The 27780-nt window shown below is 38.6% G+C and overlaps 1 protein-coding gene across 14 annotated transcripts in view; it reads left to right on the top strand.

The window, feature by feature from the left end:
* MAP7D3 (MAP7 domain containing 3) overlaps window positions 1-27780 on the top strand; it is a 59673-nt gene that overhangs the window by 11851 nt on the left and 20042 nt on the right. For 4 of the 14 annotated variants that reach the window (XM_054040241.1, XM_054040243.1, XM_054040248.1 and 1 more), the window contains exons 2-11: window positions 2628-2729; window positions 3545-3625; window positions 5664-5827; window positions 10151-10265; window positions 13080-13109; window positions 16758-16859; window positions 23150-23248; window positions 23675-23773; window positions 24928-25053; window positions 27025-27170. In XM_054040241.1, the coding sequence (XP_053896216.1) occupies window positions 2628-2729; window positions 3545-3625; window positions 5664-5827; window positions 10151-10265; window positions 13080-13109; window positions 16758-16859; window positions 23150-23248; window positions 23675-23773; window positions 24928-25053; window positions 27025-27170 (1064 nt within the window). The remainder of the gene's footprint in view (window positions 1-2627; window positions 2730-3544; window positions 3626-5663; window positions 5828-10150; window positions 10266-13079; window positions 13110-16757; window positions 16860-23149; window positions 23249-23674; window positions 23774-24927; window positions 25054-27024; window positions 27171-27780) is intronic. The other 10 variants (XM_054040242.1, XM_054040244.1, XM_054040245.1 and 7 more) reach the window with 10 other exon arrangements.

Here is a 27780-nt window from a genome sequence, read left to right as displayed (position 1 = left end):
AATGCCTTTCATACTGGGGAAAAAAAGAGGATAATCTTGGGTAGTAGTTTGCCATGGCTAAAATATGCTTAGAATACTGGTGATAGGTGCCATGGAAAAATACTAGGATAATTATTGTAAAAATTAAACAATTAAGTGTTTATTTAAAAATAACCATTTAGGGAATACATTTAATTGGATTTTTATATAAGACTAAAAGTGCTTATCCTGTGTTCTGTATGCCCTAGTCAAACCTTTAGAAATACATGCCAAGCTGTCTCCCAAATGTAGCAGCCTGGCACCGGCCACTTAACCAGTGTTAACTAACCAGAAGAAATTAATCTAAAAGAAAATGCACAAAGAAATGAAACAAAGAAATGCACAAAGATTAGTACTTGGTCCTGCTAGTGAAGGCAGGGGGCTGAACTCGATGACCTTTCAAGGTCCCTTCCAGTTCTAGGAGATGGGATATCTCCATTTATTTCTTTATTTCTTTCTATTTCTAAGATACCAGTGATCAATAACCATGTTTCCTCACATTCCCCCCAAAAGCTCATGCAAATAAATTGGTGAAGTGGATAGGCTCTTAAATGTACACATTGGAAACTTACAAATGTGGCATTACTGTAGCTAGGCCCCAAATAGTCCTCTTTAAAAGTTAAAACAGCACTTCTTGTGTCTCATGTGGAGAGAGACAAAAATACCAGCTCAAGAGATTTTTGACACAATTCACTTGCAAAGATGCAAATACAAAGATGTTGGAGAAGGTAGAACTAATGACTTTGTAATACTTATGAGAAAAGCTGGTAAAAATAGGACTACATATGTTAATTTCAGCTTCATAAAAGTTAAATTAAGTATATGAATAGATTTTATGGAAAATACTTAACATTAAAACATTTAAGATGTATCTTTAATGAGGTTTTGAAACCAAAGGCAACAGTTAATTTCATTTGCATAGTAAATCAACAAGTCATGACTTTAAGTACTAAAAGTACTGCAGTATTTGCATATAGTTAATTCCATCCTCAAAATTTTATTCCAGTTTATATTACAGCTTGCATCACGCAAGAAGCATTCTGTTACAAAACACAGCAGAATGATTGTTTAAAATATATTTTGGAGTCTTGAGGTAAAAATGTCAGTCTTGGTGTACGTAATCTGGCGTGACTGAAGTCATAGGATGTTTAACCTTTTGTGCCAGGGTTGAATTTGGTCTGGAGTGTTCATTTCCCATCTGTACTAATTTTGAATTCTCTTGATCTACCTCTTACAAATCGTCATACCCCCTCACCTTTGTCTCTGGAGAGATGAGGATATGTAGCTTGGTATCATTATCAAAAGGCTTTTCAATTTTATTCTTCAATTGTGTTGTAAGATTGGTCATATTCTAGTCTTCTATTCATTGAAGGCTTTTTTGTTCATTTTCACTGGTGCAGTAAGTGCTGCATCTGTGCCTGTACTCAGATATGCCTGCTATACCCTATTTTGTGTTATGCCTCTTTCTCATGTTAGCCCTTGTGTGGTTGGAAAAATTGTGTTCTCTGTTCACTGCTTTGAGTTGGATTAATATTGTCTGCATGACAAATGCCACAATGTACAAAATTAGCTTTTTGATTTTTTAATCTTTAGTGTACTTAGTAAAATTGCAACGTACCCATTTTTATACTTTGCCAACTGTCCAGAATATCATATTGCAATATGTGATATCGTTTATTTATATTAAAAGACCCTCAAAGATGTAATAGAGTACATAGGTGGGATTGAAGAAGGCTGTTTGGTGCTGCAGTGAGGTATTCAAGCCATGGCAACAGCTGTGGGTGACAATTTAGAGTTGCTGAATAAGTATCGTAATCAGCATTTATCATTCATATCACATGGGATTACACACTTTGAGGTGAATGTTCCTGGGCACAGCCTTAGGAAGTATTATTACCATGACAGAACTAGTTGTCAAGGAGAAGAGAAATGTTCTTCCTTCCTTCCTTTGCATTTTATACTACCCAGTTAAAGGAAAGCCATAGACCATTGACAATGCTGTTTCTTTCAGGAAAAATACCAAATTTAATAATCATCCATCCTTAACTATAAACTTTAAATCATTTGACTAGGATAACTTTTGCTACAAATGGGTCTAGATTTTTTTTTTTTAACATTTTAGTACATATAAAGTCTTACATGTTTTGTGTTTGGTTTCTTGGTGGTGGTTCTTAATATTGGGTTCTTTTAGGAACCAAAGATGACAAACGGTCTTCTAGCTTTGTGTTCATTACTTTGGCTGTAGGGGTTTACATGGAGGGAAGATTGGGAGTATTGTACAGATCACTCATGAAAGAGATCTCTCCCTCTTAATTGTGTGCGGAGATATGGGGATAGGTTGTTTGTCCTTAACCTTGAATATTTTTTCCCTTGCATTTACTTTCCCATTCACAGTTGCTTCACTCTAGCGGGAAGAAGAGGGTGACTAGTTTAAGTGTAAAATGACACCATAGTGAACAGGATATCCATGCAAAATGATGGGGGAGAAAAACCTGACCAGAGATTTCAGGAATAAAATAAATAAATGAGCCCTGTTGATGACAATCTTATTGGTAGTAATTGTCTCTTTAAACTATTTTTTGTTTTTGTTTTGTTTTTTGTTTTTACAGTTGCTGCAGCCCAAGCAATAGCAGAAGAAAGAAGAAACCAAAGTGGTATTAGCCCTGTTCCAGTCCAAACTGCAATAAACCTACAGACTGCAACTAAACCAGGTGTAATCTCTGACTACTGTTGATCTTAAAAGTTTCGTTGAGTTGACAGGGTTGGATAGGACTGTTCTGAAGCGCCTTTGCTTTCTCCCTTTAGAGAACTCAGTAACTTTTGGACATCACTCAGGCTTCCACTCTTGCTCTTCCCAGGATTCAGTTAGTGCAGCTTGCCCACTCTGAGTAGGGCAGAACAGTGAAGACAAATTAATTTTTGTGCTCTGTACTCTGCTCTTGTTGCCAGTTCACTTCCAGGTGCAATGAAGGGTTTTGGTACTGTCTACAAAAGACCCACATGGTCTGGGCTCCACTCAACTGAAAGACCATTCTCCCCTTGGCTCTTCACAACACATGGTTTTTATAACCGTAGCACTTCAGCTAATTGTATTCGTGGTAACCTTTGTGGGAGCCAGAGACAGGTCATTCTTGGTCACAGCCTCTCACCTCTGGAATTTACACCTGCCAGAAATATGGGCTGTGGTTAGAGCATAATGCAGGGCCCACCTCTTTGTTTAGGCTTTCTATTAATTTTATGGTTTGGGACATTTAATCTTATGTCTGGTATTTGCTGGTCCTCTTAAGATTGTTGGATTGGTTATGGGGTGGGGGAGTAGGAGTTCCAGAGTACGTGCTTCCTGTACTGGAGGAAAAGCTTGTTAGTACTCTTCTAACCTGCATAAAGTACATTATACCATGGTGAATGGGTGCCTTTCTCAGAATGAGTTCAATAATCATTTCAGTAATCTATATTTAAAACAGCTTGTTTCTTTTTAACTCTGTGTTCTAAATGACTGACAATTACAAACCCATTTTTTTGACAGTGATAGATGGCTCCACTCTGAGAACAGAAGAAAGACAAAGACTAGCCCGGGAGCGAAGAGAAGAGCGGGAAAAGCAAAATGGTATATTCACGTTTAATCATATGTTAAAATCATATGTATTAATGCTTGTGGTATCAGTTACATACAATGCCACATATTAGTTCTTTCCCAAAGTCTTCTTGTCTTTGTGTACACAGGCATTCTTCTTAAACTTCCACTTCCAGCCCGTGTGGGGTAGATTACATAGTGGTAAAATGTTAGTGGCCAATCTTTGCAAGCACCCAGTCCCCACTAGTACAACCCACCAATGCTGTGGTATTGGTGAGTGTGAGATTTTGAGAAAAGTATCAGGGTAGACAAAAGACCTTTGACAGATTTCTGTGTTTATATTGTGTATAGAATACCATTCAGACAATATTATTGATGATCCAAAAACGTTTGGCCATCTGAACTGCTTGATTGCCTTCAACATATCTCTTTTTTTAAGATTCTAGAAAGAATAAAAGGCTCCTGGATTGAGTCCTTATCAAATACATTTATATTGCACTTCATTTTAGATAAGAATCCAGGGTCTCATCCAGGAAAAGTTGTATAAATGTGGGCCATGCATCTACAAGTTTGGTAAAGCTCAGAGATACTGCATACTAGTACAGTGACTTATCTATTTAGTTAACATCTTCCTGCTGACCTCAGGCTTCTCTGCCATTGTGTTCAATTTTGGGCTCATTTATTTTATTGTGGGCTTGCCTTTAAACTGTACAGTAATTTCCAGAAGTATGTTGTGGAAGATTCTGAACTTTTGAGAAAGTACATGTAGTCTGAACTCTGATGTGTTAACTGCCATGTTTTCTCATTTTCTCATTCAGTGATTTAGAATTTTTTTTATTATTACATATAAATGGGTGGGAAATGTGACACAGAAGCCCATATTAAGTTTTCCTCTGATGCCCAGCTTCCTAGTGAGGCTTTAATATTAAGAACATACTGAGTCAGACCAAAGATCCATCTAGTCCAGTATCCTGTCTTCCAATAGTGGCCAATGCCAGGTGCCCCAGAGGGAATGAACAGAACAGGTGTTGCTCATTCCCAGCTTCTGGCAAACAGAGACTAGGGACACCATCCCTGCCCATCCTGGCTAATAGCCATTGATGGACCTATCCTCCATGAATTTATCTAGTTCTTTTATAAACATCCTCTGGCAAAGAGATCCACAGGTTGACTGTGCATTGTGTGAAGAAATACTTCCGTTTGTTTTAAACCTGCTGCCTATTAATTTCATTTGGTGACCCCCAGATCGTGTGTTTTGAGAAGGAGTAAATAACACTTCCTTATTTACTTTCTCCACACCAGTCATGATTTTTATAGACCTCTATAATATCACTTCTTAGCCATCCCTTTTCCAATCTGAAAAGTCCCAGTCTTATTAATCTCTACTCATATGGAAGCCGTTCCATACCCCAGTCATTTTTGTTGCCCTTTTCTGAACCTTTTCCCATTCCAATATATCTTTTTGAGATGAAGCGACAACGCAGTATTCAAGATGTGGCCATACCATGGATTTATATAGAGGCAATATGTTATTTTCTGTCTTATTATCTATCCCTTAATAATTCCCAGCATTCTGTTCACTTTTTTGACTGCTGCTGCACATTGAGTGGACGTTTTCAGAGAACTATCCACAATGACCCCAAGATCTTTCTTGAGTGGTAACAGCTAATTTAGACCCCATCATTTTATATGTGTCGTTGGGATTATGTTTTCCAATGTGCATTACTTTGAAATTCAATGTTGATAAATTCATTATGACAGCACCGCAAATGCATGCATAGCATAAGGCATGTTCTCTATGAACTTACATACAGATCATAAAGTGTAAAACTTCAGAAAAAATTCCAGTCTGTTCCCAGAGCTGGGGACACAATGGAATAGAAGGTTAGGTCACATGCAACATTATTTGATTAAAATGTAAGATTAACTATACATCTGAATTAGATCAGCTAGGATGTTATGTTGTAGAGGTGGACTAATATGCTTTTCACCTTTGTCAATTGTAGTATTTGTGAATACTTTTTAAAGTTTGATTTAAGTTTACTTATTTAAACTTTTTTAACATGAATAGCTGCCAAAGAAACACAGATATTTGAAAAGGAAAAAAAAGCAAAACTCCAGTATGAAAAACAGATGGAAGAAAAGCAGAGAAAATTGAAAGAACAGAAACAGAAAGAAGAACAGAGAAGAGCTGCAGTAGAAGAAAAAAGAAAACAAAAAATAGAGGCGGAAAAGGTACTGTTTATGGCTATTCTGTAACATGGTGAAAACTGTCTAAATTATATCCTTATTATGAAATAGATTAGTTAAGGATAGTATAAAGTACATTGATCAGTTGTTCTTTTGAAAGTTGTTGGAATTCCTACTCCAGTATTCAAAGCACACAAGTTACCTTTTTCAATGGTGATCCATTATTTAGTCTCACAGTTAATTCCAGTCAGTCCTAGCTCTCCCTGTACCAAAGGGAACATTAGCTAGTTATCTTAGTTTGTTCTTAATAATTTTTAACATAGAGTGTGAAAATATCCCTGACATTTTAACTTTGATTTTGTAGACAAGTTTTGCTGTGTTTTTAGTAAACTAACATGGTTTCCTAACTTGATGTGTTTTCCACTGGGTTCTGGTTGGTTCCCACTGTCTCAGTTCTCCTATGTTACTACTCATGGTGCCTTCTTTTGTGCTGCTGATCACAGACTACTCTTTCTGCCTTATATAGTTATCCTCTGCAACTTTGAACTATGTATTGGCCATCCTTTTATGACTGTCACTTTGTCCTCCCTCTGACCTAATATGGGCGTTCTGCACTCTTAGAAGCATCATCCTACACTGGTTGCGCTTACATTTTGTGCCATTTTCAGTTACCCGATGTTCCTCTTGTGCATGTTTTGTGTGCAACTCTTTAACTTGAATGCTGTTACGCTCATGTTATTTGAGGATAATTAAGTCCCAGGTGTTTCAATTTAGCAGCTAAAGAAATAATTTACATTGCTGAAAAACAAGCAAAAATATTTGTCCTGTACTGTTGGTGATTCAAAATGGAATTGCAGTCTAATGGAATTACATCTCTTGGAACACAAAAGCACTGTTATTAGCTTCAGACTTTCTCCAAAGAAAGTTTAGCCCGAAGGCAACACCAGTGGCTATTGGTGAAACCATTTATTTGATTATCAGGGAAACAATCCCTGACAAATCAGTCTCTAACTGATATTAACCTGAGCTTTACCAGATCCTCTCCTTAGAAGAGGATCAGACGCAGACATCTACACACACAGAACCTAGCACCTGGGAGAGTATCTTCTAGTTTTGCCTAATGATGAGAGTCTAACCATACAAACTGCGTTCAACCAGGAAATGAAGGCAGGGGCTGGATAATGAGAAATATGATCAGAAAATACTTTACTTTAAAATAAACTGTTTGATATTTACCAATAAGAACATAAGAACGGCCATACTGGGTCAGACCAAAGGTCCATCTAGCCCAGTATCCTGTTTTCCGAAAGCGGCCAATGCCAGGTCCCCCGGAGGGACTGAACAGAACAGGTTATCATCAAGTGATCCATCCCCTGTCACCCGTTCCCAGCTTCTGGCAAACAGAAGCTAGGGACACCATTCCTGCCCATCCTGGCTAATATCCTCCATGAATTTATTTAGTTCTTTTATGAACTCTGTTATAGTCTTGGCCTTCACAACATCCTCTGGCAAAGAGATCCATAGGTTGACTGTGTATTGTGTGAAGAAATACTTCCTTTTGTTTGTTTTGAAATCTGCTGCCTATTAATTTCATTTGGTGACCCCTAGTTCTTGTGTTATGAGAGAGAATAAATAACACTTCCTTATTTACTTTCTCCACACCAATCATGATTTTATAGACCTCTATCATATCCCCCCTTAGTCGTCTCTTTTCCAAGCTGAAAAGTCCCATTTTTATTAATCTTGCCTCATATGGCAGCCGTTCCATACCCCTAATCATTTTTGTTGCCCTCTTCTGAACCTTTTCCAATACCAATATGTCTTTTTTGAGATGGGGCGACCACATCTGCACGCAGTATTCAAGATGTGGGCGTATCACGGATTTATATAGAGGCAATATATTTTTTTGTCTTATTATCTATTCCTTTCTTAATGATTCCCAACATTCTGTTGGCTTTTTTGACTGCCGCTGCACATTGCGTGGATGTTTTCAGAGAACTATCCGCAATGACTCCAAGATCTTTCTTGAGTGGTAACAGCTAATTTAGACCACATTATTTTATGTATAGTTGGGATTATGTTTTCCAATGTGCATTACTTTGCATTTATCAACATTGAATTTCATCTGCCATTTTGTTGCCTAGTCACTCAGTTTTGAGAGATCCTTTTGTAGTTCTTCGCAGTCTGCCTGGGACTCAACTATCTTGAGTAGTTTTATATCATCTGCAAATTTTGCCACCTCACTGTTTACCCGTTTTTCCAGATCGTTTGACATAAATCATTTAAGACCTCTTCCTCCACTTCAAGATTTACCGAGCACAATGGATGGTAAAGGACATAGCAAACCACATTTTTTCATTCTTTGTTTCATGTTTTAGCCAAATCATTTTTGATTAGTCACCTCCCACAGGTAACTTAAAAAAGGAATCACCATAGTGAGAACAGATGGAAGAATTAGTTGCGACCTGTATGAAACTAATCATGAAAGTATCATTACTAAGATTTAAAAATATTATTCTGTTTAATGACAATAATTAAGACTCAAGTACATTGTTACCAGCTATGCAAAATATATAGGTTGTGTGTGCAACAATACTTAGATTGTAATCTTTTTGAGATACTGTCATTATGTTGGTGCAATTGGCCCTGATCCCCAATTGGAACCTTTAAATTCTGCTGCAATAAAAATAATTAAAAGAATCTCAGTAACAGTGTGTTCTATAGATCCTTGTCTAGCTACTTTGGTCATTGATACTTTAGAGATCTGTCCACATGGATGTGATTACAGGATAAGGATCCTAGATTGTACCAAAAGTCAGTAAAATAAACCAGATTGGAGTTGCTGTCTTATCTGTCTTTAGACATAGATAATCTACAGTCCAAAGAATACTTTTCTGGAAAGCTTTGCATGGCAAACAAGACCTCCTGTTTCTTCAGAGCTTGGGGCATTTTTAACCTTTCCTTCCAAGTTTTTTGTCACAGAAGAAACCCCAAAGTGCATGCAAAGACTTTTTAGTCTGTGTTGTTATGAAATTCATGTTACGGGAGAATGGAAGCCTTCTGTCCCAAGGAGAGAAAATTGTTTGGATAACTGGTCCCTTGGTATCTTGTAGCGTGTTGGTGATAAATACTGACGAAGGAGCTCTCAACCGTAGCTATTCCAGGATATGACTCTGTTGTTGATCTTCATAGCCAGGAGTCCCATATGCTTATAAACCCTGAGGATGGTGAAGAGGAAGTCTGTTAAAAAGTGAACTGTGTAACCCTTTTTATATGATAGGACTGGAGTTTAGTGTTCTGGGATTTGTTTTCCTTCTCCACCAATTGATACGAATACCTGAGACGGGAGAGAGCTGTACTCCGGTGCTGTTCCAGATGTTAGTCATGTCAGCAATTATTGCTGAAGTCCAGAGTTTACAAGTAAAAACACACTTTCAGCTTGTCATAAAGTTTTCCTTCTAAGTTTTACCTTCTTTTGGGTCCATTCTTGCTTCTATTGAAGTCGATGGCAAAATTCCTTCATGTTTAGAGAGATGAGTTAATGTTTGTATAGTTCTTTGAAAAGATAGTGTCCTTAATATTTGTTAATGCAGACTTTTAAACAGTTTTTTTAAATGTACTTTATTTAGATATTTCAATAAGCAACAGTATTTTCTGTCAGCAGTTGTGCTTTGAAGTTCATGAGTTCTCTTCTTACAAGAGAATTATTTTTCTAAAAAAAAAAAAAAAAAAAAAATCTTCTAGCCAACATTCTAACTTCCAGTGGGATGTTAATTAAAGGTCTTCTTTCACAGAGAAAGATCTCTACTAGTTTACTTCAAATATTTTTAAGATTGTTTAATATATGAACATTTGAAAAAAATTATAATTTATTTCAGGAGAATTCTGAAGTTTCATACCCTAATGGTTGCTTTGTTGGAAAACTAGAATTGACAGTTTAAACACTTGAGATTTTATAATCCTTCCTCCCACTTTATATTTATTTAAAAGTCTCTAATAAGACACCTGTGGATAAGTGTTGTTGTTCTCTATAATATATCTGAACTGATACATAGTCGCTACAGCAGATTCTTGATCAAATGCACTTTGAATGTTAACCCTAAAAGTCTAATTTCACTTCAGTGTAGCAGATCTCTGTATGAAATATTAGAGGAATATTTGTGCATTATATTAAAGTGATTAATTGGTGTCTTCAGCCTTTTTGCACATTAAATTTGTTTTAGAATTAGTTATGGTCACATGGTGCAGGTAAAACAGATGTTTTTGATAGATTTCAAGCTCTTCGGGGAAGAAAGATTGTTTTGTGTTGAACATAGTTGTGCTTAATAATGGTTTATATAGCCTTATAGAGAGATTATTTTGTACTAGGAGCGATATGAAGCAGTTGTGCATCGTACCTTGGAGCGGAGCCAACGACTGGAAACACGACAAAAGAGATGGTCATGGGGAGGGTCTGTAACTTCAAATTCAGACAGCAAGACTGGTAAGGGTAGCTAAAATTTGGTGCATTATGTTGATTTATAGTGTTGTCGCATTTATAATTAAGATGCCTTGAAGATTAATTCAAAAGTAGTATTTATAATTCTGTTTTAATTATTTCTATTTAATACTGTTATTGTTTAATATAATGAATATGCAGCTATGACATGTAAAATGCCTTGAAAATGCATCCTTTAATAGACTTGCTTTGAATACTAATTGATGATGCTCCATGTTTTAAATAGAGGTTAAATGGGTAAGATGGCACAGGGGTTAATGCTCAAACTTTTCAGCTCTGGAGTCCGCGTTGAATCCCACCTGAGGTTACACATTTTAAATGTACTTGGTCTCAAACAGGTCCTTATTAAACCATCATGTAATTTGACGTAATTAGCAGCTTCTGCTGATCAGAAGCCCAACATTAGAATAGTAGAACAGGATGACCTGCCTCCTTAATCACTTATCTATAATTTATAGGAAAAAAACTGTATGATCATGGGGGACTTGAGTTTGAATGACACATGCTGAAGGTCTCATGCTGGATGTATTAAAACACGTTTGGAATTTCTAAACATTATAGATGAAAATTTCCTAACTCAAAAAGTGTTGTGGCCAACACAGGGGAATTCTTTTAGACCTTGTCCTAGCAGATAAAGATGAACTGAACATAGAACTAAAAATTAATGGCAGTTTAGGTACAAGTGTTCATGACTAGATCACATTTATAATATACAAGCAAAATTAAGTCCAGACTAGTAGCATGTATACTTGGTCCCTTCTTAGGTCAGGTTTCACAAAGCTTGAAAATAATTATGAGCCAGATCAGCTGGGAGGAAGACTTTGATCTGGAAACTCTGAATGATAACAGGGAATCATTTAAGAACACACAAAGCCACAATCCCATAATTGAGGAAGATGGCTGTGCTGGTTAACCAATCCGCTTTAGAAGGGAAGTGAAGACAGCTATTTAAAAAAATTAAATTAATAATATTTAACAAATGGAAGAAAGGTGAAATTGATAGTAATGCATATAAATCAGAAGTTAGGAATTGTAGAAAATTTATAAGGGAAGCAGAAGGACACAGAGGGCTTGTCTACACTGCAACATCGTTGACAAAACTTTTGTCTTTCCCAAGTACTTAAAGTACTTTCCCCCCCCAAAGACAAAAGTTTTGCTGACACAAGTGACAGTGTGAATGTGGCTTTGTCGGCAGGAGCGCTCTCCTGACGACAAAGCTAATGCCACTCGTGGAGCTGGAAGTACTTTATCAGCAAAAGTGCCGACAAAATACAGAGAGAGCGGTTTACACACGCTGACTTTTAGTGACAAGGCTGTGTAGTGTAGACAAGCCCAGAGAAATCTATGGCCAGCAGAGTTAAGGACAATAAGGAGTTGTTTAAATATATTAAGAACAAAAAGAATCCTGACAAAGGAACTGATAAACTTAACAATAATGCAGAAAAGGCAGAAGTGTTCAATAAATATTTCTGTTCTATACTTGGGGGAGTGATAAATAATGAAGAGGACAGATCACTGATTCAGAGGAATCTGAATTGCTTTATAAGTTGGATGTAAGCAAACATGTGTTTTTAATATGGCTAATTGTATACATTTAGAAAAAAATATATAGGCAATTCCTATGGGGTGGGGGACCTGGCAAGCAATGACTCTGAAAAATATTTAGGGGTCATGGTGGATAGTCAGCTGAACAAGAGTTCCTAGTGTGATGATGTGTGCTAAAGAGCTAATGCGATCCTGGGATGCGTAAACAGGAATCTTGAGTAGGTGTAGAGAGGTTATTGTACCTCTGTATTGGGCGATTGCTGCTGGAATACTGTGTCCACTTCCTGGGTCCACAATTCAAGAAGGATATTGATAAATTAGAGAGGGTTCAGAGAAGACCCACGAGAATGATTCACGGATTAGAAAACAAACCTTACAGTGATAGACTCAAGAAGCTTGGTCTATTTTGCTTAATAAAGAGAGGCTAAAGGTTGACTTGATTGGTCTAAGTTCTACATGGGAATCAAATATTTAATAACTGGCTCTTCAATCTAGCAGAGCAAGGTGCAACACGATTCAATGGCTGGAAGTTATAAAGCTAGACAAATTCAGACTGAAAATAAGGCATACATTTTACAGTGAGGGTGGTTAACCATTGAAATAATTTACCAAGGGTTGTGGTCAATTCTTCATCACTGAGTGTTTTTAATTCAGGATTGGATGTGTGTCTGAAAAAGCTGCTCGAGGAATTATTTAGGGCAGTCCTATGGCCAGTGTTATGGAGGATGTCAGACTAAATGATCACAATGGTCCCTTCTGGCCTTGGAATCTATGACTGAAATGAATTGAAAATAATGGGAACTGAAAGGAGGTCTTCACAATGCATGGCACTAAACATGATCAGGCCCTGACTTTCCTGAGCAATAAAAACATGTTAAGGGAAAATCAAACTTGGTGTAGTGAGCTATTAATAATAATTTCTCAATTTCCAGTTGAAGAGAGGGAGGTTGTAAGGACAGAGATACATGTGAGTCAATGGGAATTTTAAAAGTGGCTGTGCAGAAATAAAAAACATACCTGAGCTCACTTTTGTTTTCTACGCTAGTGTTGGAATTGTTTCAAAAATACTCAAGGTGGAACTAATTGTGGTATTGGCTGTCAGGCTGTATCTAGAGCTTAAGTCCTATAAAGTGTGTGTTTGTTGAAATAATGATTACCTTAATTATAAGTATTATTTCCACTTTCCCCGTGTCTCTGTTATATTAATTACTGTCCAGCCTTGTGATTTATCTTACAAACCTTGTTCTTCTACAGAGCCACAGACTGCAGATGAAGGTGGAGCTGGTAGTATTGATTTCCAAAATGGCCTTTTGCTATTACTTTACGCTAACCACTAACCTTTTGAACTGGAATTCTCACTTTCACTGACTGGAGTTCAGGGGAGTTACTTTTATATAGCTCTATTGCTGGATCTGGGCCAGCAGGGCTCAGAGCACTGCAGAAGCAGCACACTTGGTCCTCTGTGGAGAGCATGCCCTACATATTTAACAATCCCTCCCAGCCAATTAAGGTGGGCCTTTCCATTGATGAGCTCATCAGCAAATCTGAGACAGGGTATTATCTGCGGTTTAGTGCCTCAAGGATGAGGATATAAAGCATGGGAAAAATTGGGAGATCTTTCTGGCTCTGGGTATATGCTGAATGTATATTAATATGGTACTCTGTAAACCAGAAGTTTATAACCAGTGATTTGTTACTTTGCAAACAGTTTAAACCATAGCTGGAGAAACTCTCCAGTGCACGAATTTGGTACATTTCACAAATGGTACATTTTCATGATATAGTACCAACAAATATATAGGGGAGCCTTTTCCTTTAACTACATTTAATTTCTGTGGAAGGAGTTTGCAAAAATAATGAGTGACAGTTTATTCCAATGAGTGATAGTGATTCCAAACTTTTAACATTCATTTTCCATTGACTTTCTAGCACCTTCCATGGAAGAGCATGAGACACACTCATAGACTAATTTATAAGCAATTCAAATGGTTTCTAAGGCCAGGTCTACAATTGAAGGGCTTTGGTGGTATATTATACTGGCAAAAGCACTTTCAATGTGGACACCATTTACAGCAGCCAAACTTGTTTTTGCTGGTATAGTTTATTCCAGCAAAATAATTGCCTGGTAGAACTGCATCTACACTAGACACTCTTGCCGGCACATCTGCATCCATCAGGGATCATGTATCTTCATGTCCTTGAGCGACATAGCTATGCTGGGAAAGGTTTGGTGTAGACCTGGCCTATGTGTAATCAGGGATATTTATTTTTTGTAACTGAGGGCTAAAATGACAGCCCGCTCATCTGAGACCCAGCTAAGTCTATGAGCACTGAAAAATCTGTGCATGCTCGTAGCTATACTAATCTAGTCCAGCTGTCTCATAATGCTGACAATATGAGGCTTGAAAACTCAATGAAAGTTTAACTGAGCATGATTTAACTGCCAGAGCTCATTCTGGCAGCCATAGCACATTTTCCCCCTCTTCTCCTGCTCCCCTCAGCATGGATTGGCAGTTTTCTCCAAAATTAACCAGTTTGATTGGATTGGTTCACTTCTATTAAACATGTCATCCTGAGGTACTTGTATTAATTCCAGTTGTTTCCCACGATCTGAAAAATGCCTAACGCTGTGGTTGCTATAGTATTATCACATTATTGAGAAATAATGTTTCAATTTCTCTAACAACATCATTATAAGAGAGTTATAGAATATTTGCAATATTCTCTTCTGTCTGTCTGTTCATGTGGCATATTCAGAGATTGGTCTCCCAGCATATTTAAAAGTGGACCAACCTAAGCTATTCCAGATACTGCAGAAAAGCCTTCCGTGTTTAGTAATTCATGATCCAAGAAAATGTAGCCCAACAATCTTTCTTTCCAGGCACATTCTGTCATGATCAGAACTGGTTTCATGTGAATATAAATATTTAGAACTCTTGATCAAGCAAGGTAAATCTCTGGCTGAGATAGCAGTAGATTCACAAGTGTACTGAAAAGTAAACCATCATAATCAGACATTTCAAGAACATCCGGAAGATCAAATCCTATATACGGAAAATATTGTACATTGAGATAATGCACATGATTCAGGATTACTCCCCATTGGTGGTTAGAAATTAATTAAAAAAAAACACCCCAGAATCAAGCATTTTACAGTAAAAGCTGTTTTATCCGGCATGTTCAGGGACTGGGGGGTGCCGGTAAGTGAAAAATGCTGGTTAACGAAGAGGCAGGGAGTTTGGGTGTGTGTGGGGGGGAAGGGGGTGTGCGTGCTCTGGGAGGGAGTTTGGGTGCAGGAGAAATGCCAGTTTATAGAGCTTTCCACTTGGTGCAGGGTTAGATTCTGTTGTCAAGAAGCCTGGGAGAAATGGCAACATTGCATAATAAAATACATAGAGTACTTGACAGCAAAATCCCAGCAATTGAGAGAAGTTCCCTATCACAAAACCAGATGATGAAGTGCCTGAGAGACTAAGGTGCATGCCATTAGAGAATATGATGGTCACCAGACATGAAGTTTGATGCCACACTCTAGTATCCGTGTTGGCCCCGTGTGCACATTGAAGAAATAGCCTGGCATTATGTTGCACGCTTGTCTCAATTCTTGCAATTTTTCATATATAAATGATTTAGAACTTTCTTTTTCCAAAGAAAATCCTACAAACACAGAACGAAGTCATACCAATAATTAAGAAACCATTGATTTGATACAATGAAATTTTTCTCAGATATTCCCTAGGACCTCAGAAGCAATTCTTCATGCTAATGGCCAGACTAAATAATTGACGCCATCTTATGAAGTCATTAAAATTGTGTCAGCCAGACAGGTTAAGTAGGGTTCGTTAGAATCCTAAACGGTGGGTGTAACTTAAAGCTTTCTTGCAAATGGAAATGCAAATACCATGTACATATCTCTTGTTCCTAATAAGGTTTAGTTTTACAATGTTATATATCATTCATACTTAGTCAGTTGACTTTTTGATAACAAGTTCATGTGAATAGTCAGGCTATTGCTATGTGTTTTTGAAAATCCGACCCTTAGCACATATCCTATATTTAAAAAAAAAATAATAATAAGGAAAGGGAATTAGCAAGGAAGTGATAGAAAATAACTATTAGTGGATGTAATTTCCCTTAGAAAATTCCTGAAATTCATCTAAAAACTCCAAAAGCTGTTGCAGCTATCCCAGTTCTCTGTCATCTTCCCTTATAAAATAACCTTTGTGTCTGCTTTAGAAAAAGTATCCCAAACTTAAATCTTCATTTCTGGCATTTATTATTCAGGGGCTATGCAGTAGATATTTCAAATCATGCTGTGGGAGTGGAATGTCCTAAAAAAGGAAACTTCTCTTCTTTCTCAATCTGCTCTTACTTTGCTGTCTTTTCGCACCTCCTTAAAACAGTTTCTTGGTGTATCAGAGAGGGTAGCAATGTAGCAATTCTGGGGTTTGTACACTCACATACATGCAGGCCAATCCAGTCAAATTCTCATATATTGGCTGATTTTAGAGGAAACAGCCATAGCATGTTGGGGAGCCTTTTGAAAAGGGAAAAGAAGCTCCTTCCAAGGTTAGTAACCCTATCTTCCCTTTAGTATGGCTTTATTTGCTAATAAGTTAACCAGCTTTGCCATTAACATTTGATATGCATGCAACATAATGTGCAGTATTTTACCATGCTGGTTTGTGCTACGTTTAGCGTGCACTACCAGGAAATACTTACCTACCTCAAAGGGATTTGTGATTTATGAATTGTTTTGTAAAGCGCTTTGAGATCCTTGAGTGGGAAGTACTGTGTAAAAGAATCGGAGCAGAATTGGAAATGGCTTTTGGGAAGTAATACTTACACTTCCAAATTTATCCCCAGAGAAATATGTTAAAGGTACTTTTTCTGACTGAAGATAAATGCTAAAATAAATGTTTCTTTCTGCAGCCAGCAAACGTTCCACATCCACAGCAAACCTCAAACAAACAGAAGCTGTCATGAACAAACGTTTGTCATCTTCTGCAGCACTTCTAAACTCTCCTGATCGGAGTAAGTGTTTTGGGGTTTTTGGCGGGGGTTTCTTGGGGGTAGATAATGTGTACTGTTTCTCCGACCTGTTTGTTAATTCATTGCTCATGTGATCTCAAATGCATTTTACCCAATTTGTTAATCCAGCAAACTGTGCAGGTTTTTGACCCAATCCTTGGTTGTGATCTTTGTGTTACAGCAGGAGAGTAATGGTAAAGATCACTTTTCATATTTCTAGGATTCAGTTTTATTAAAGCCAAATCTTGGTGAACGATTTATGAATTAACCATTTCACACCAACTCTAAGGGTTTGAATGCCTTAAATCACAGACTTAATTTTAGATAATACTAAACATAGTAATTGGGTTTTTTTTAAAATCGCACAGAAGACAACTACCGTATATACTCGTTCATAAGCTGAATTTTTTTAGTAAAAAAGGGAAACACCAGAGAAGGGGATCGGCTTATGAATGGGTATAGAGAGGGAGAGATGGGACACAGCCCTTCCCCCCAACAGAGGGAGCAAGGAGAGGCAGCACAGCCAGCAGAGAGAGAAGGGAAGAGGCGGGGCCAGAGTCTCTCCACTTCTGGCCACGCTGCTCACCCCCCAACCTCCGAAGCAGCTGCAGCTCCGGCGCTGGCAGGCCGCAGCTGTGGCCACCCGGCCCAGCCCACCGGAGCACGCTGCGGCCGTGCTGCCCATCCTACTGGAGCAGCTCCAGTAGGGTTACCATACGTCCTCTTTTTCCCAGACATGTCCGGCTTTTCGGCAGTCAAACCCCCGTCTGGGGGGAATTGCCAAAAAGCCGAACATGTCCGGGAAAATGGCAGCTCCGCTCCTCCCCGACTCTTCGGCTCTGTTTAAGAGCCGGGCTGCCCGAGCGCTACCGGCTTCGGGCAGCCCCGTGCCTCCGGACCCTGCGCTGCCGGAGCCCGGGAGGGGAAGCGCCCGGCTGGGGGCGCAGGGTCCGGAGGCATAGGGGCTGCCCAAAGCCCGAGTGCTACCGGCTTCACGGTTTGCTGGGCAGCCTCCAGACCCTGTGCCCCCAGCTGGGCGCTTCCCCTCCCGGGCGCTTCCCCTCCCGGGCTCCAGCTGCGCTGGGCAAGCGCCGGCTGGGGGCGCAGGGTCTGGGGGCTGGCCGGCAAACCCTGAAGCCGGTAGCACTGGGGCAGCCCTTTCCCCCTGGCTGGGAGTGGACAGGAGGAGGAGGCGGAGTTAGGGTGGGGAAATGGGCGGGGCCAGGGCCTGGGGAGGGTCCTCTTTTTTTTATTTATGAGATATGGTAACCCTAGCTCCAGCCAGGTCAGAGACATCCTCCCCTGGCCCTCCCCAGATAAGGTGGGAAGGGATGGGATGGGGAGAGTGAGGGTCCTGGGCTGGGGTGAGGTCATGTGGGGGGTGGTCACAGGGGTTACTCCCCTGACTCCCAGCTTCTCCCCCCCCAGTTGCTTTCCCGGCCCGTCAGGATAAGCAGCTGGCGCGCCGGGACACTTTGTTTACTTAGGTTTACCTCCTCGAGCGTCCGCAGGCACGGTAAACAAACCATCTTGGCCCCCCAACGGCTTATCCTGATGGCCCGGGAGCAAAAGTTTGCTGACCCCTGAATTATAGGGTCGGCTTATGAACGGGTTATAAAAAAATTTCCATTTTTACTTATCCATCTTGCGGGGAGGGGGTCAGCTTATAAACGAACCGGCTTATGATAGAGTATATACGGTATTTTCCTGAGTGAAATAGATTCAAATCTTTGGTTGCATATTCACAACAACAAAAAATTTGCATCTTGGCATTAAAATCTGTAGCATGGCCCTGAACTCATGCTCTACATATTGTAGAGCCCTGATACCTTGTAAGATGTAGAATTGTATTGTAAAACGGGCAAAAAAGTGTGAAAATTCTGCTGTTTTCTTTTTCACGTTGACCCTAGGGCATTGCGGTTTCATGGGACGTATCTTCATACTAGCCATGCAGAATGCCTATACCATTAGTTCCAATGTATTAAACCAGTGGTTTTCAACCTTTTTTTCATTTGCAGACCCCTACAAATTTTTGAATGAAGGTGTGGACCCCTTTGGAAATCTTAGACATAGCCTTTGAAACCCCAGGGGTCTGTGGACCACAGGTTGAAAACCACTGTATTAAACTGTTGCACCTTACAAACTCTATAATGATGTACATACGTTTTTTTTTCCAGAATAGAGCATTGCTTGTTTTCTTGATGTTTATCTTTGTTCTCTCCAAAACCCTGGGGTAAACACTGCTGAGCCTACTACTGCTGAGGGACGTAATCAACCTGAAATCCAGTCAGTTTTTAAAAATTAGTTGCTGATATAACACTTGTTCCAGTGTCCCCCTGCAAATTTTTGTGGATTTACAGTCCTATTTTATATTTTTAAAAGGTTTCTCCAGTTGCTGTGTAAAATCATACCAATAGGGGAAATACTATCAAATGCATAAAGTAAACAAATGGGGGAAAATGGAATTATTTTTTCTCCTTTTTTCGTTATAGGGAACATAAGTGTTACGGGTAGCATTAAGTACGTTTTCAGACAGAAGCGATTTATTTAAAAAAAAAAAAAAAAAAAAAAATGAACAAGCACCAGAAAATATTACCAATAATGCTATAGTTCTGTGTCTGACTGCAATCCTCTTATGAAGTACGTGTCAAAATGCCTTTTCTGGACCGAAAAGTTGATAGTAACACTAGGAAGGTCGCTAATCTGCTTTTAGAGGAGAAAATTAAAAATTAATTCCACCACCACAAATAACGTCCTTTTTCTTTTATGTTCTTGAGGCTAAGAGAGATCTCTCTGAACTCTCTGCAATGCTATGCTAACACGTTTAGAAGGCAGTCGTGGTGGACTGCTTCCCTCCTTCCAGAAATTACTATCCCTTATTGTTACAAAAATCATGCATAAATTGAGGAGAAAGGATAACATTTTTTTCTGAAGCCTAACATGAAGACAGATTAAGGGCTCAATCCTGCAAACCGATATACATGTGGGTAACTTTACACGTGTGATTATCCCAGTTGAAGTCTGGGACTACTCGTAATTAGAATTATTTATATATATCTGTGTTTGCAGGATTAGGCTCTAGGTATGAACCAGAAGCAAAGAGGTTTATGAAATTCTGGTTTATATGCACTCTAACACAGAAAGGAAAACACATTTAATAAATTATCAGCCAAAAGGGATTGCTACTAAACCTACTGCCGTTCTGTAACAGAAACTCTGACAGAGCAACTTTCTCCAGTATTTTTGGGAAACCCTATTATATTAAGTGGCTTAAGAGAAATCCGAGAAATCATATAATCCTACAAATGGGCTGGAAGTCATCAATTCCAGCCCTGTGCTCTGTGGCAGGACCAAGTAAACCTAGACCAACTCTGACAGGTGTTTGTCTAACCTGTTCTTAAAAACCTCCAATGATGGGGACTCCACAGCCTTCCTTGGAGGCCTATTCCAGAGCTTAACTACCATTCTAGTTGGAAAGTTCTTCCTAGTATCTAACCTAAATCTCCCTTGCTGCAGATGAAGCCCATTACTTCTTGTCCTACCTACAGTGGACATGGAGAACAATTGATCACCATCCTCTTTATCACCACCCTTAACATATTGGAAGACTTTTATAAGGTCGCCCTTTGGTCTTCTTTTCCCAAGACTAAACATGCCCAGTTTTTTCAATCTCTCCTTAAAGGTCAGGTTTTCTAAACCTTTCATCATTTTTGTTGCTGTCCTCTGAATTTTCCCATTTGTCTACATCTTTCCTAAACTGTGGTGCCCAGAATTGGACACAGTACTCCAGCTGGGGCCTCACCAGTACCGAGTAGAGTGGGACAGTTACCTCGTGTGTCTTACATACAACACTCCTGTTAATATACCCCAGAATCATATTTGCCTTTTTTTGCAGCTGTATCACATTAATGACTCGTATTCAGTTTGTAGACCACTATAACCCCCAGATACTTTGAAGCAGTACTACCATCTAGACAGTTATTCCCTATTTTGTAGTTGTGCATTTGATTTTTTCCTTCCCAAATGAAGTACCACAGCAGTTTCAGAAAATGAAAACAGTAGGGGCTAATTATTGCAAATCACTCAGGTTATAACACTTCCAGAGAGATATCATGTACTATGGAGGCTTGCATAGTCTGGTTCAGACTGGATTCTCCAGATATCACCAGACAAAGATAGGACTTTTAGATAAATAGCCAGTGCTTAAACTGATTCGGGGCCTTCTTTCTGGTTCTGGATCTAAGATGGATGAACTTGTAACCACAGGGAAAACCCAGTTGTGGGTTTTGAAGGACTAAAACCTACTAAAGCCCTAGGTTGGAGTTGTGGGTGACCTGTGGTAAGCTTTTTTACATGCATGAAGGTTCTTGTATTGTTTTAATGTTTTCTTTGTAATGCTTTTACCTTAAGAATAAATATGAATGCCTAGAAGGAGCTGTGTAGTATCTTGTAATTGCGGGCAATACGTTGGTAATAGCCATCTGAGAGAAAAGGAAAGCACAGATGCTGGCCTTTTAGGGAGTCTGGCTTGGTGGGGATATCACAGTGTAAGGCAGGGAGCTGTATAGCCTCAAAATCTCTGGTTACAAGGGAGTGAGATGTGGGTCTCTGCTCAAGAGAGGTGATGGCTGAGAGCCGGAAATCTTAAGTGGGTGCCCTTGGTGGACCACAGAGTAAGAATACCGGTTCAATTGCCTTGAAACGGTGTGAATATTCAGACTCTTTGGGGGAAATGTCCAGGGCTCACCTTTATTTTCTCTAACAACAAAGAGAGATTTAGGCCTAGTCTTCACTCACCGGCTGGTCCGGCGGCACGCCATCAATGTTCTGTGATCGATTTATCGCGTCTGGTTAAGACGCGATAAATCGATCCCGGAAGTGCTCACAGTCGGCGCCGGTACTCCAGCTCGCCGAGAGGAGTACGCGGCGTCGACGGGGGGAGACTTCCTGCCGCGTCTGGACCGCGGTAAGTCCGGACTAAGGTACTTCGAATTCAGCTATGTTATTAACGTAGCTGAATTTGCGTACCTTAGTCCGAAGTCCGGACTAAGTGGGGACCAGGCCTTTAAGGCCTTTAAGGCCTGGTCCCCACTTAGTCCGGACTTCGGACTAAGGTACGCAAATTCAGCTAGGTTAATAACGTAGCTGAATTCGAAGTACCTTAGTCCGGACTTACCGCGGTCCAGACGCGGCAGGAAGTCTCCCCCCGTCGACGCCGCGTACTCCTCTCGGCGAGCTGGAGTACCGGCGCCGACTGTGAGCACTTCCGGGATCGATCCGGGATCGATTTATCGCGTCTTAACCAGACGCGATAAATCGATCACAGAACATCGATGGCGTGCCGCCGGACCAGCCGGTGAGTGAAGACTAGGCCCAAGATTCTGCTCATACCAGCTGAACAGGTGAGAGCAATTATACACTCTTGATCTGGCTTCCAGAGAGCAGCTAGTCTTTGGGTGAATTATGCATGGAATGTGCACAGCTCCTCAGGTTCTGCTGCAGCTCTTCTGTGTCCCATCACAGCTTCAGAGAGGTGCCCACCTAGGATGGTTGTAACCTGTGTGCTGGGTCCAGTCTGACGCATTGTCATCTGAGATGCTGTTTTAAAAAAAAAAAAAAAAAAAAAAAAAGTTTAATCTGATTTAACATTTTTTCTTTATTAGCTACCTTAACTGTACTTATGTAGGGAAAATATGAAATACGAGATTTCAAGTTCCTCCCACCACTAGAACCCATCTGTCAAAATATAACAACCATTTTGCACACTGAGATGTGCTTTCAAAGCGGTTTTGTTCTATGTAATAGTATAATTCAGATTAACCTTGTTTTATGCCTTTAAGACCTATATGTATTTATGTAGAACTTCGGTTTTAAGCACTCTTTATATTCCTGATAATACTGGCCAGATAGATATTTTTATACTCTTAAATTGAACTGATTTAAAAACAAGTTAATCAAACACATTTTTCTTCAGTTCATCTAGAACCTTATCATATACTTCTTTATTGAATCTTGATTGATTCATGTGTCTGTCTCTTTATTTCTTGTTAACAGAAATTTGGTATATAGATTAGAAATTTAAGGATTAGAATGATTATTTGTGCGCTCCAATTATTTGAGGATGCACTTTTTATTTCTTGCCACAAGGTGGTTCTGTATGGTTCATAAATCAATCAGATTTGATTACGCTGCTTTGACTTATACAGTATATAGAAAAGAGGGGTCTGTGGTTAAAGGAACACTTTAGGATTCTATATCAAATGTAATGACGTAATTTGCACTTTCACTTACAGGTACCACAAAGAGAAGTGCTTCATTAAACAGACTGAGTAACAAAGTTTCTCTGCAGTCTGAGCAGCCACCACCAAAAGGTTCACAGGTGGAACAGAAAGGTGCAGGAAACATTTTTTTAATAGGGGATAGCAACTTGAATATTATTTAAATTGTGTTTAAACTGAAATTTCTAAACTTTGTTTAGAAATACTTTCACTCTGAACAGCGTAGACTATTGTGCATATAATATGACCATTTGGACTTTGGTAGCATTACGCACATACTAGCTATATCAAACATTGTATCCAGAATTCTGCTGTTTCTATATGCAAGTGTGTTTTCTCTGAAGCTGTACTTGAGGTGGGTGAGAAGTAAACCAATACGTACAACTTGTGTGGCCGAAGTATTGCATAATGAGTAACAATTCTGGTTTATAGGTATTTTTGGCAAAATATAATTTTTTAAAGAAAGGGAGTGGGCAATTCAGAAAATCAACTATGCAAGTCTCTTGTTAAAAATAATATTCCTTTGCACTTGGTCTCTAGGCGGAACAGAAAAGAAGAGGAGCACGTCTTTGACTAGAATAAGTAGTAAACCTCATTCTTCTACTGAACTAGAGAAAGTGAAAAAGGAAGAAAGACCAGGTGGTTAGCTATTTATAAAACTAAATCCTAATCTTGCTATTTAAAAGCAATGCACAGTGAAATTGGATAGGATTACGTTACTTGAGTAGTTTCTTCTGGTTCCTCTACATCTGGAAACTTAGTGAGAATTCTAGTTATTTAGTAGTAAAGATTAAACTCTTTAAATTTCTTATCTCTGACAAAAAAATCCTTTTGGGTTTTTGTGAATTATACTTAATCATGCTAGAAGTAGGTGAGCAAAACCATTACATATACAAGTCAAAGAGCTAAAGCTTGGAAAGATAATCTTGATAAATTTAAGATAAAGAAATCATTTCACTTAAAACGTTAATATTTTTTCCTGTATCTTATTCTGTATGGCTTTAAAAGCTCTTAGTTTTTCAGTTTACAAGCAACTTCTCTGTTCCTGCTGGACTGAGTTTAGTGCCCCCAATTTAGGGGGAAAATCTGTTCTCATTTGTGTCTCTGCTTTTCTTTTTACATCCATCCTTAAAGTACAAGACACTTCTTCATTAAAAACTTCTTTCTAATAACTATTTTCTACTTGAAGCTAATGGATGCCAGCTTCTTTAACAAACATCTCCCTTTCAATTAACACATTTGAAATTTTCCTTCTTAACAGCTCTTGCCCTGATAAGAAACTAGAGTAGAATGCTTGGAACCCTTTTTCATATTGAGTTGACAATGATTACTATATATGTGAGCTTGTGTGTGCAAATAAGACTTAACAATAGCTAACAACTGTTGGCAATAATCTGCAAGGTTTTTCTCTAGTTTGTGCCACCAGTCGGTTGTAATATCCTCTGTTGCATCCTGACTTCCAATGAATATAACCTCTGCAAAGCTGAATCCAAAGCTTTCCAGGTTTTGACTTATTTCAGCACTCCATCTGTGTTTTCTGTTTGTTTGCATATCATTCTCTGCATGTAACAATTAGTAATAAGTCACGGACAACAAATGCAATCATATCTGATTGCAATGTTTAATCCTGCTATACTATTACTATGTATTTCCCTCTTCATTACTTCAATATTTTCTTCTGAAAATGTTATGATTTGCAACAGTACTCCCAAAGCTCCTTTTCTCTTTGATGCTTGCTTACTTCATTATATGACTTCATGTTGAATCCTTTTTGGTTTGTTCCCATCATTCAGCTCGTCGCTCTCAGATCAGTCCTCTGGAGAGTAATGTAATCAGTCGCCTCCTCGCCCCCACACAGGCCTCCTTAGCTAGGAGTAAAAGTGCTGCTACATTATCGGCTGATGGACAAGATCCCTCAGGTAACAGGAGTGCAGTAAAAGCCTGAAAGTGATAGTAGTTGCTTTCAAAGCAAGAGTTGATATGACAGTTGCTAACTATGTTACCTTTCAGCACAATTCAGACATTTAGATAACACATCACTATGTATAATAATACTTCACTAACATTTACTTTAGTAAAATAAATGCAATACATATTTTATGTTGCATGTTTATTTTGCGATTTCATAGAATAGTATTGGCTTTTAAACTACAATACCAGTTCATTCATTCTGCAGAGAATTGTATACTGGTGTTTATTTTTGCACTGAGCTGTCTCTGAGATCTGCATTTGAATTTAAGTGACGGCTTAGGAGGAGGAACTGGAAAACTAGTAACATTTCAAAGGAGGCCTAAGAGACTAATAAGCATGGGGCATAAATTGACTTATCTGAGGGAGAGCAAATTTTTCAGCTAAAAAGTTGGTGGAACAAGACGACTAGGTTACCTGTGACGTTTATTGAATCTAAGAAAGTTCCAGTGAAAGTACTATGTTCAATGTAAAGTCAATGTAATGCGCACCTAGCTGGAGTTCATTCCCCCTGTTCTTTTTTTAATCTTTCAACTCGCAATCAACATATTTTTTTTTGCCTTTTATCCTTTCAAATGCATTCCTCCATCTTTATTTTTTTAGTATAACTAAAGCTAATTAACTGACCTCACTAATAGTGACGAAACTTCTACACTGCTGACCTGATATAATCAATCCTTACCTTTGCTGATTCAAAATTTATGCTCATGTTTTTGCACAGCTATTTGTGTGCATTTTATTTTTCCACAAAATGTTTTACTTCACTTCATATGAGGGAAATCTCTTGTTTTGTACTGATAGCCAGGAGGTGGCTCTGACTCAGTGTTATTCAAACAAAGGTTCAGGACTTTTGCTTTAACTATCAGCAAGCTTATCGTATTTTCAATAGCATTAACACTTAATTTCAGTAATAATCTCCTTGCCCTATTCTAGTTCAAATTATTGGTCATAAGAGTGCAGTTCTCTCTACAAGAATGCCGTAGATAAGAGTACAGTGATTAAGAGCTAGCATCTGTCATTAGATTTTTGTATCCCTAGATATTTTAAAATCTTAGATATGCTAGTTTTAATCTATTTGTAAATCTCTCCATTTACATTACTATATACCCTTCATAGATGAGTTGTATATTATATATGCACTACTTTGTTTAGTGAAGGATCCATACAGTGATCATATTTTCTCATCACATCTTAATATATGTGAAGAGGCTGACAGTTTTGGAGATGGTTAAGTAATTATAATTGTCTATTAACCCTTTACACTTTAATCTTGTTTTGTTAATGTGGATAAAGTATGTGGTTTGGGGGGAAAAGTAAAAATAAGCAATACTGTTATATGGCAGCTGATATAATAAGGAAGTGCATAAAACAAGGTTAAAATACTTGATATAGTAACTGCAGTTTGTCACACAATGTTTTATGAAAAATCATTCCATGTGGTTGGACGAAACAAAACATTTTATAACTAGCGCGGCATTATCTACGCATTGTGAAGCATTTGTGAGATATGCTTCTTCACCCTGTGCAAGGGTTTGGCCGTCAGAGTTCTGTTAGTCTAGAAATAATCATGACAAGATACAGTTTGACTAAATTGGAAACTACATTTAGGTATTGAAAGTTTAATGTAGACATTGTTTGGAAAAGCACTTTATTTTTTTTTTTTTTTAATCTACACTTGACTGCTGCTTTTGGAATGGTTTCATTCTTGGTGCTGTGGCTTCTGAACTCCTAATCTTGTGGTGATGGTGTCTGGTGTCCATGACCTGTTGCAATGTGCACTTCCAGTGGTGTTTTCTCTGTTTGCGTTCTAACACACACAATCTCTCTCTCTCCCTCTCTCTCTCCCTCTGTCCTTTTTTTCCTGTTCTGATGCTATGCACTTGGTTCTCTGTTTTTGTCTTGTCAAATTCCTAACTTTATAGAATCTCACCTCTGTCCTCGTTCAGCTTCAGCCAGTTCCATCAGTTCTCCAATCCAAACTCCTAAAGTGCCTGTGCGCAGCCGTAGCATCGACCGATTGAAGACCACTGTATCTTCATCTGACACCAGCTCTCCAGAATCCACACAGGTCTGTTGAAAAGTTCCTTTTACAAAAGGCTTGTTTTTTTTCTTTTTTTGGACAGGTCAGGTTAGGGGCATGTTATAACCGTTTGCAATCCTAGTCAGCTGCACTATTTATTGCACCAGAGCACCTAAATGTTAGTTACATTTCTTTATTTTGCATTGTAGATAAACATAGTTGGATAATATCCCAAAATACTATTGTAATGATAAGAACAAGTTGACATTTCTTTTAAAAGTTTTAATAATCTTTGGTTACTAATTATGGAAGTTAGTAAAAATAATTCCAAATGGAAGAATAGGTATACTAAAGAGTCACTTTTTTTTCTTAAAAAAGAGAGCTTTATTTTAGGGTGTCTCCAAACCAAAATTTCAAACACCCCAGAATTTCAGGGTTTTTAAAGCCAAACCTAAATCAGCCTGGATCTAGACTGTGCATTTATCTTTATATTCTACTTATCAATATCCCCAGGTTCAAACATCCTGAGACTTTGGGATGTTTGAAATCTGGATATGAATTTTGTGGAATGAGCTCCTCTGTATTTTCAGGGCATGCTGTTGATTATAAATCCTAAAGCCTCATTAATATAACCTTACTAGAGCCATGTTCAGGAAGA

This window comes from Malaclemys terrapin, chromosome 9 (assembly GCF_027887155.1).
Source record: "Malaclemys terrapin pileata isolate rMalTer1 chromosome 9, rMalTer1.hap1, whole genome shotgun sequence".
NCBI lineage: Eukaryota > Metazoa > Chordata > Testudines > Emydidae > Malaclemys > Malaclemys terrapin.
The sequence above is the reverse complement of the archived record's forward strand: the minus strand, read 5'-3'. Positions and strand labels throughout refer to the sequence as shown.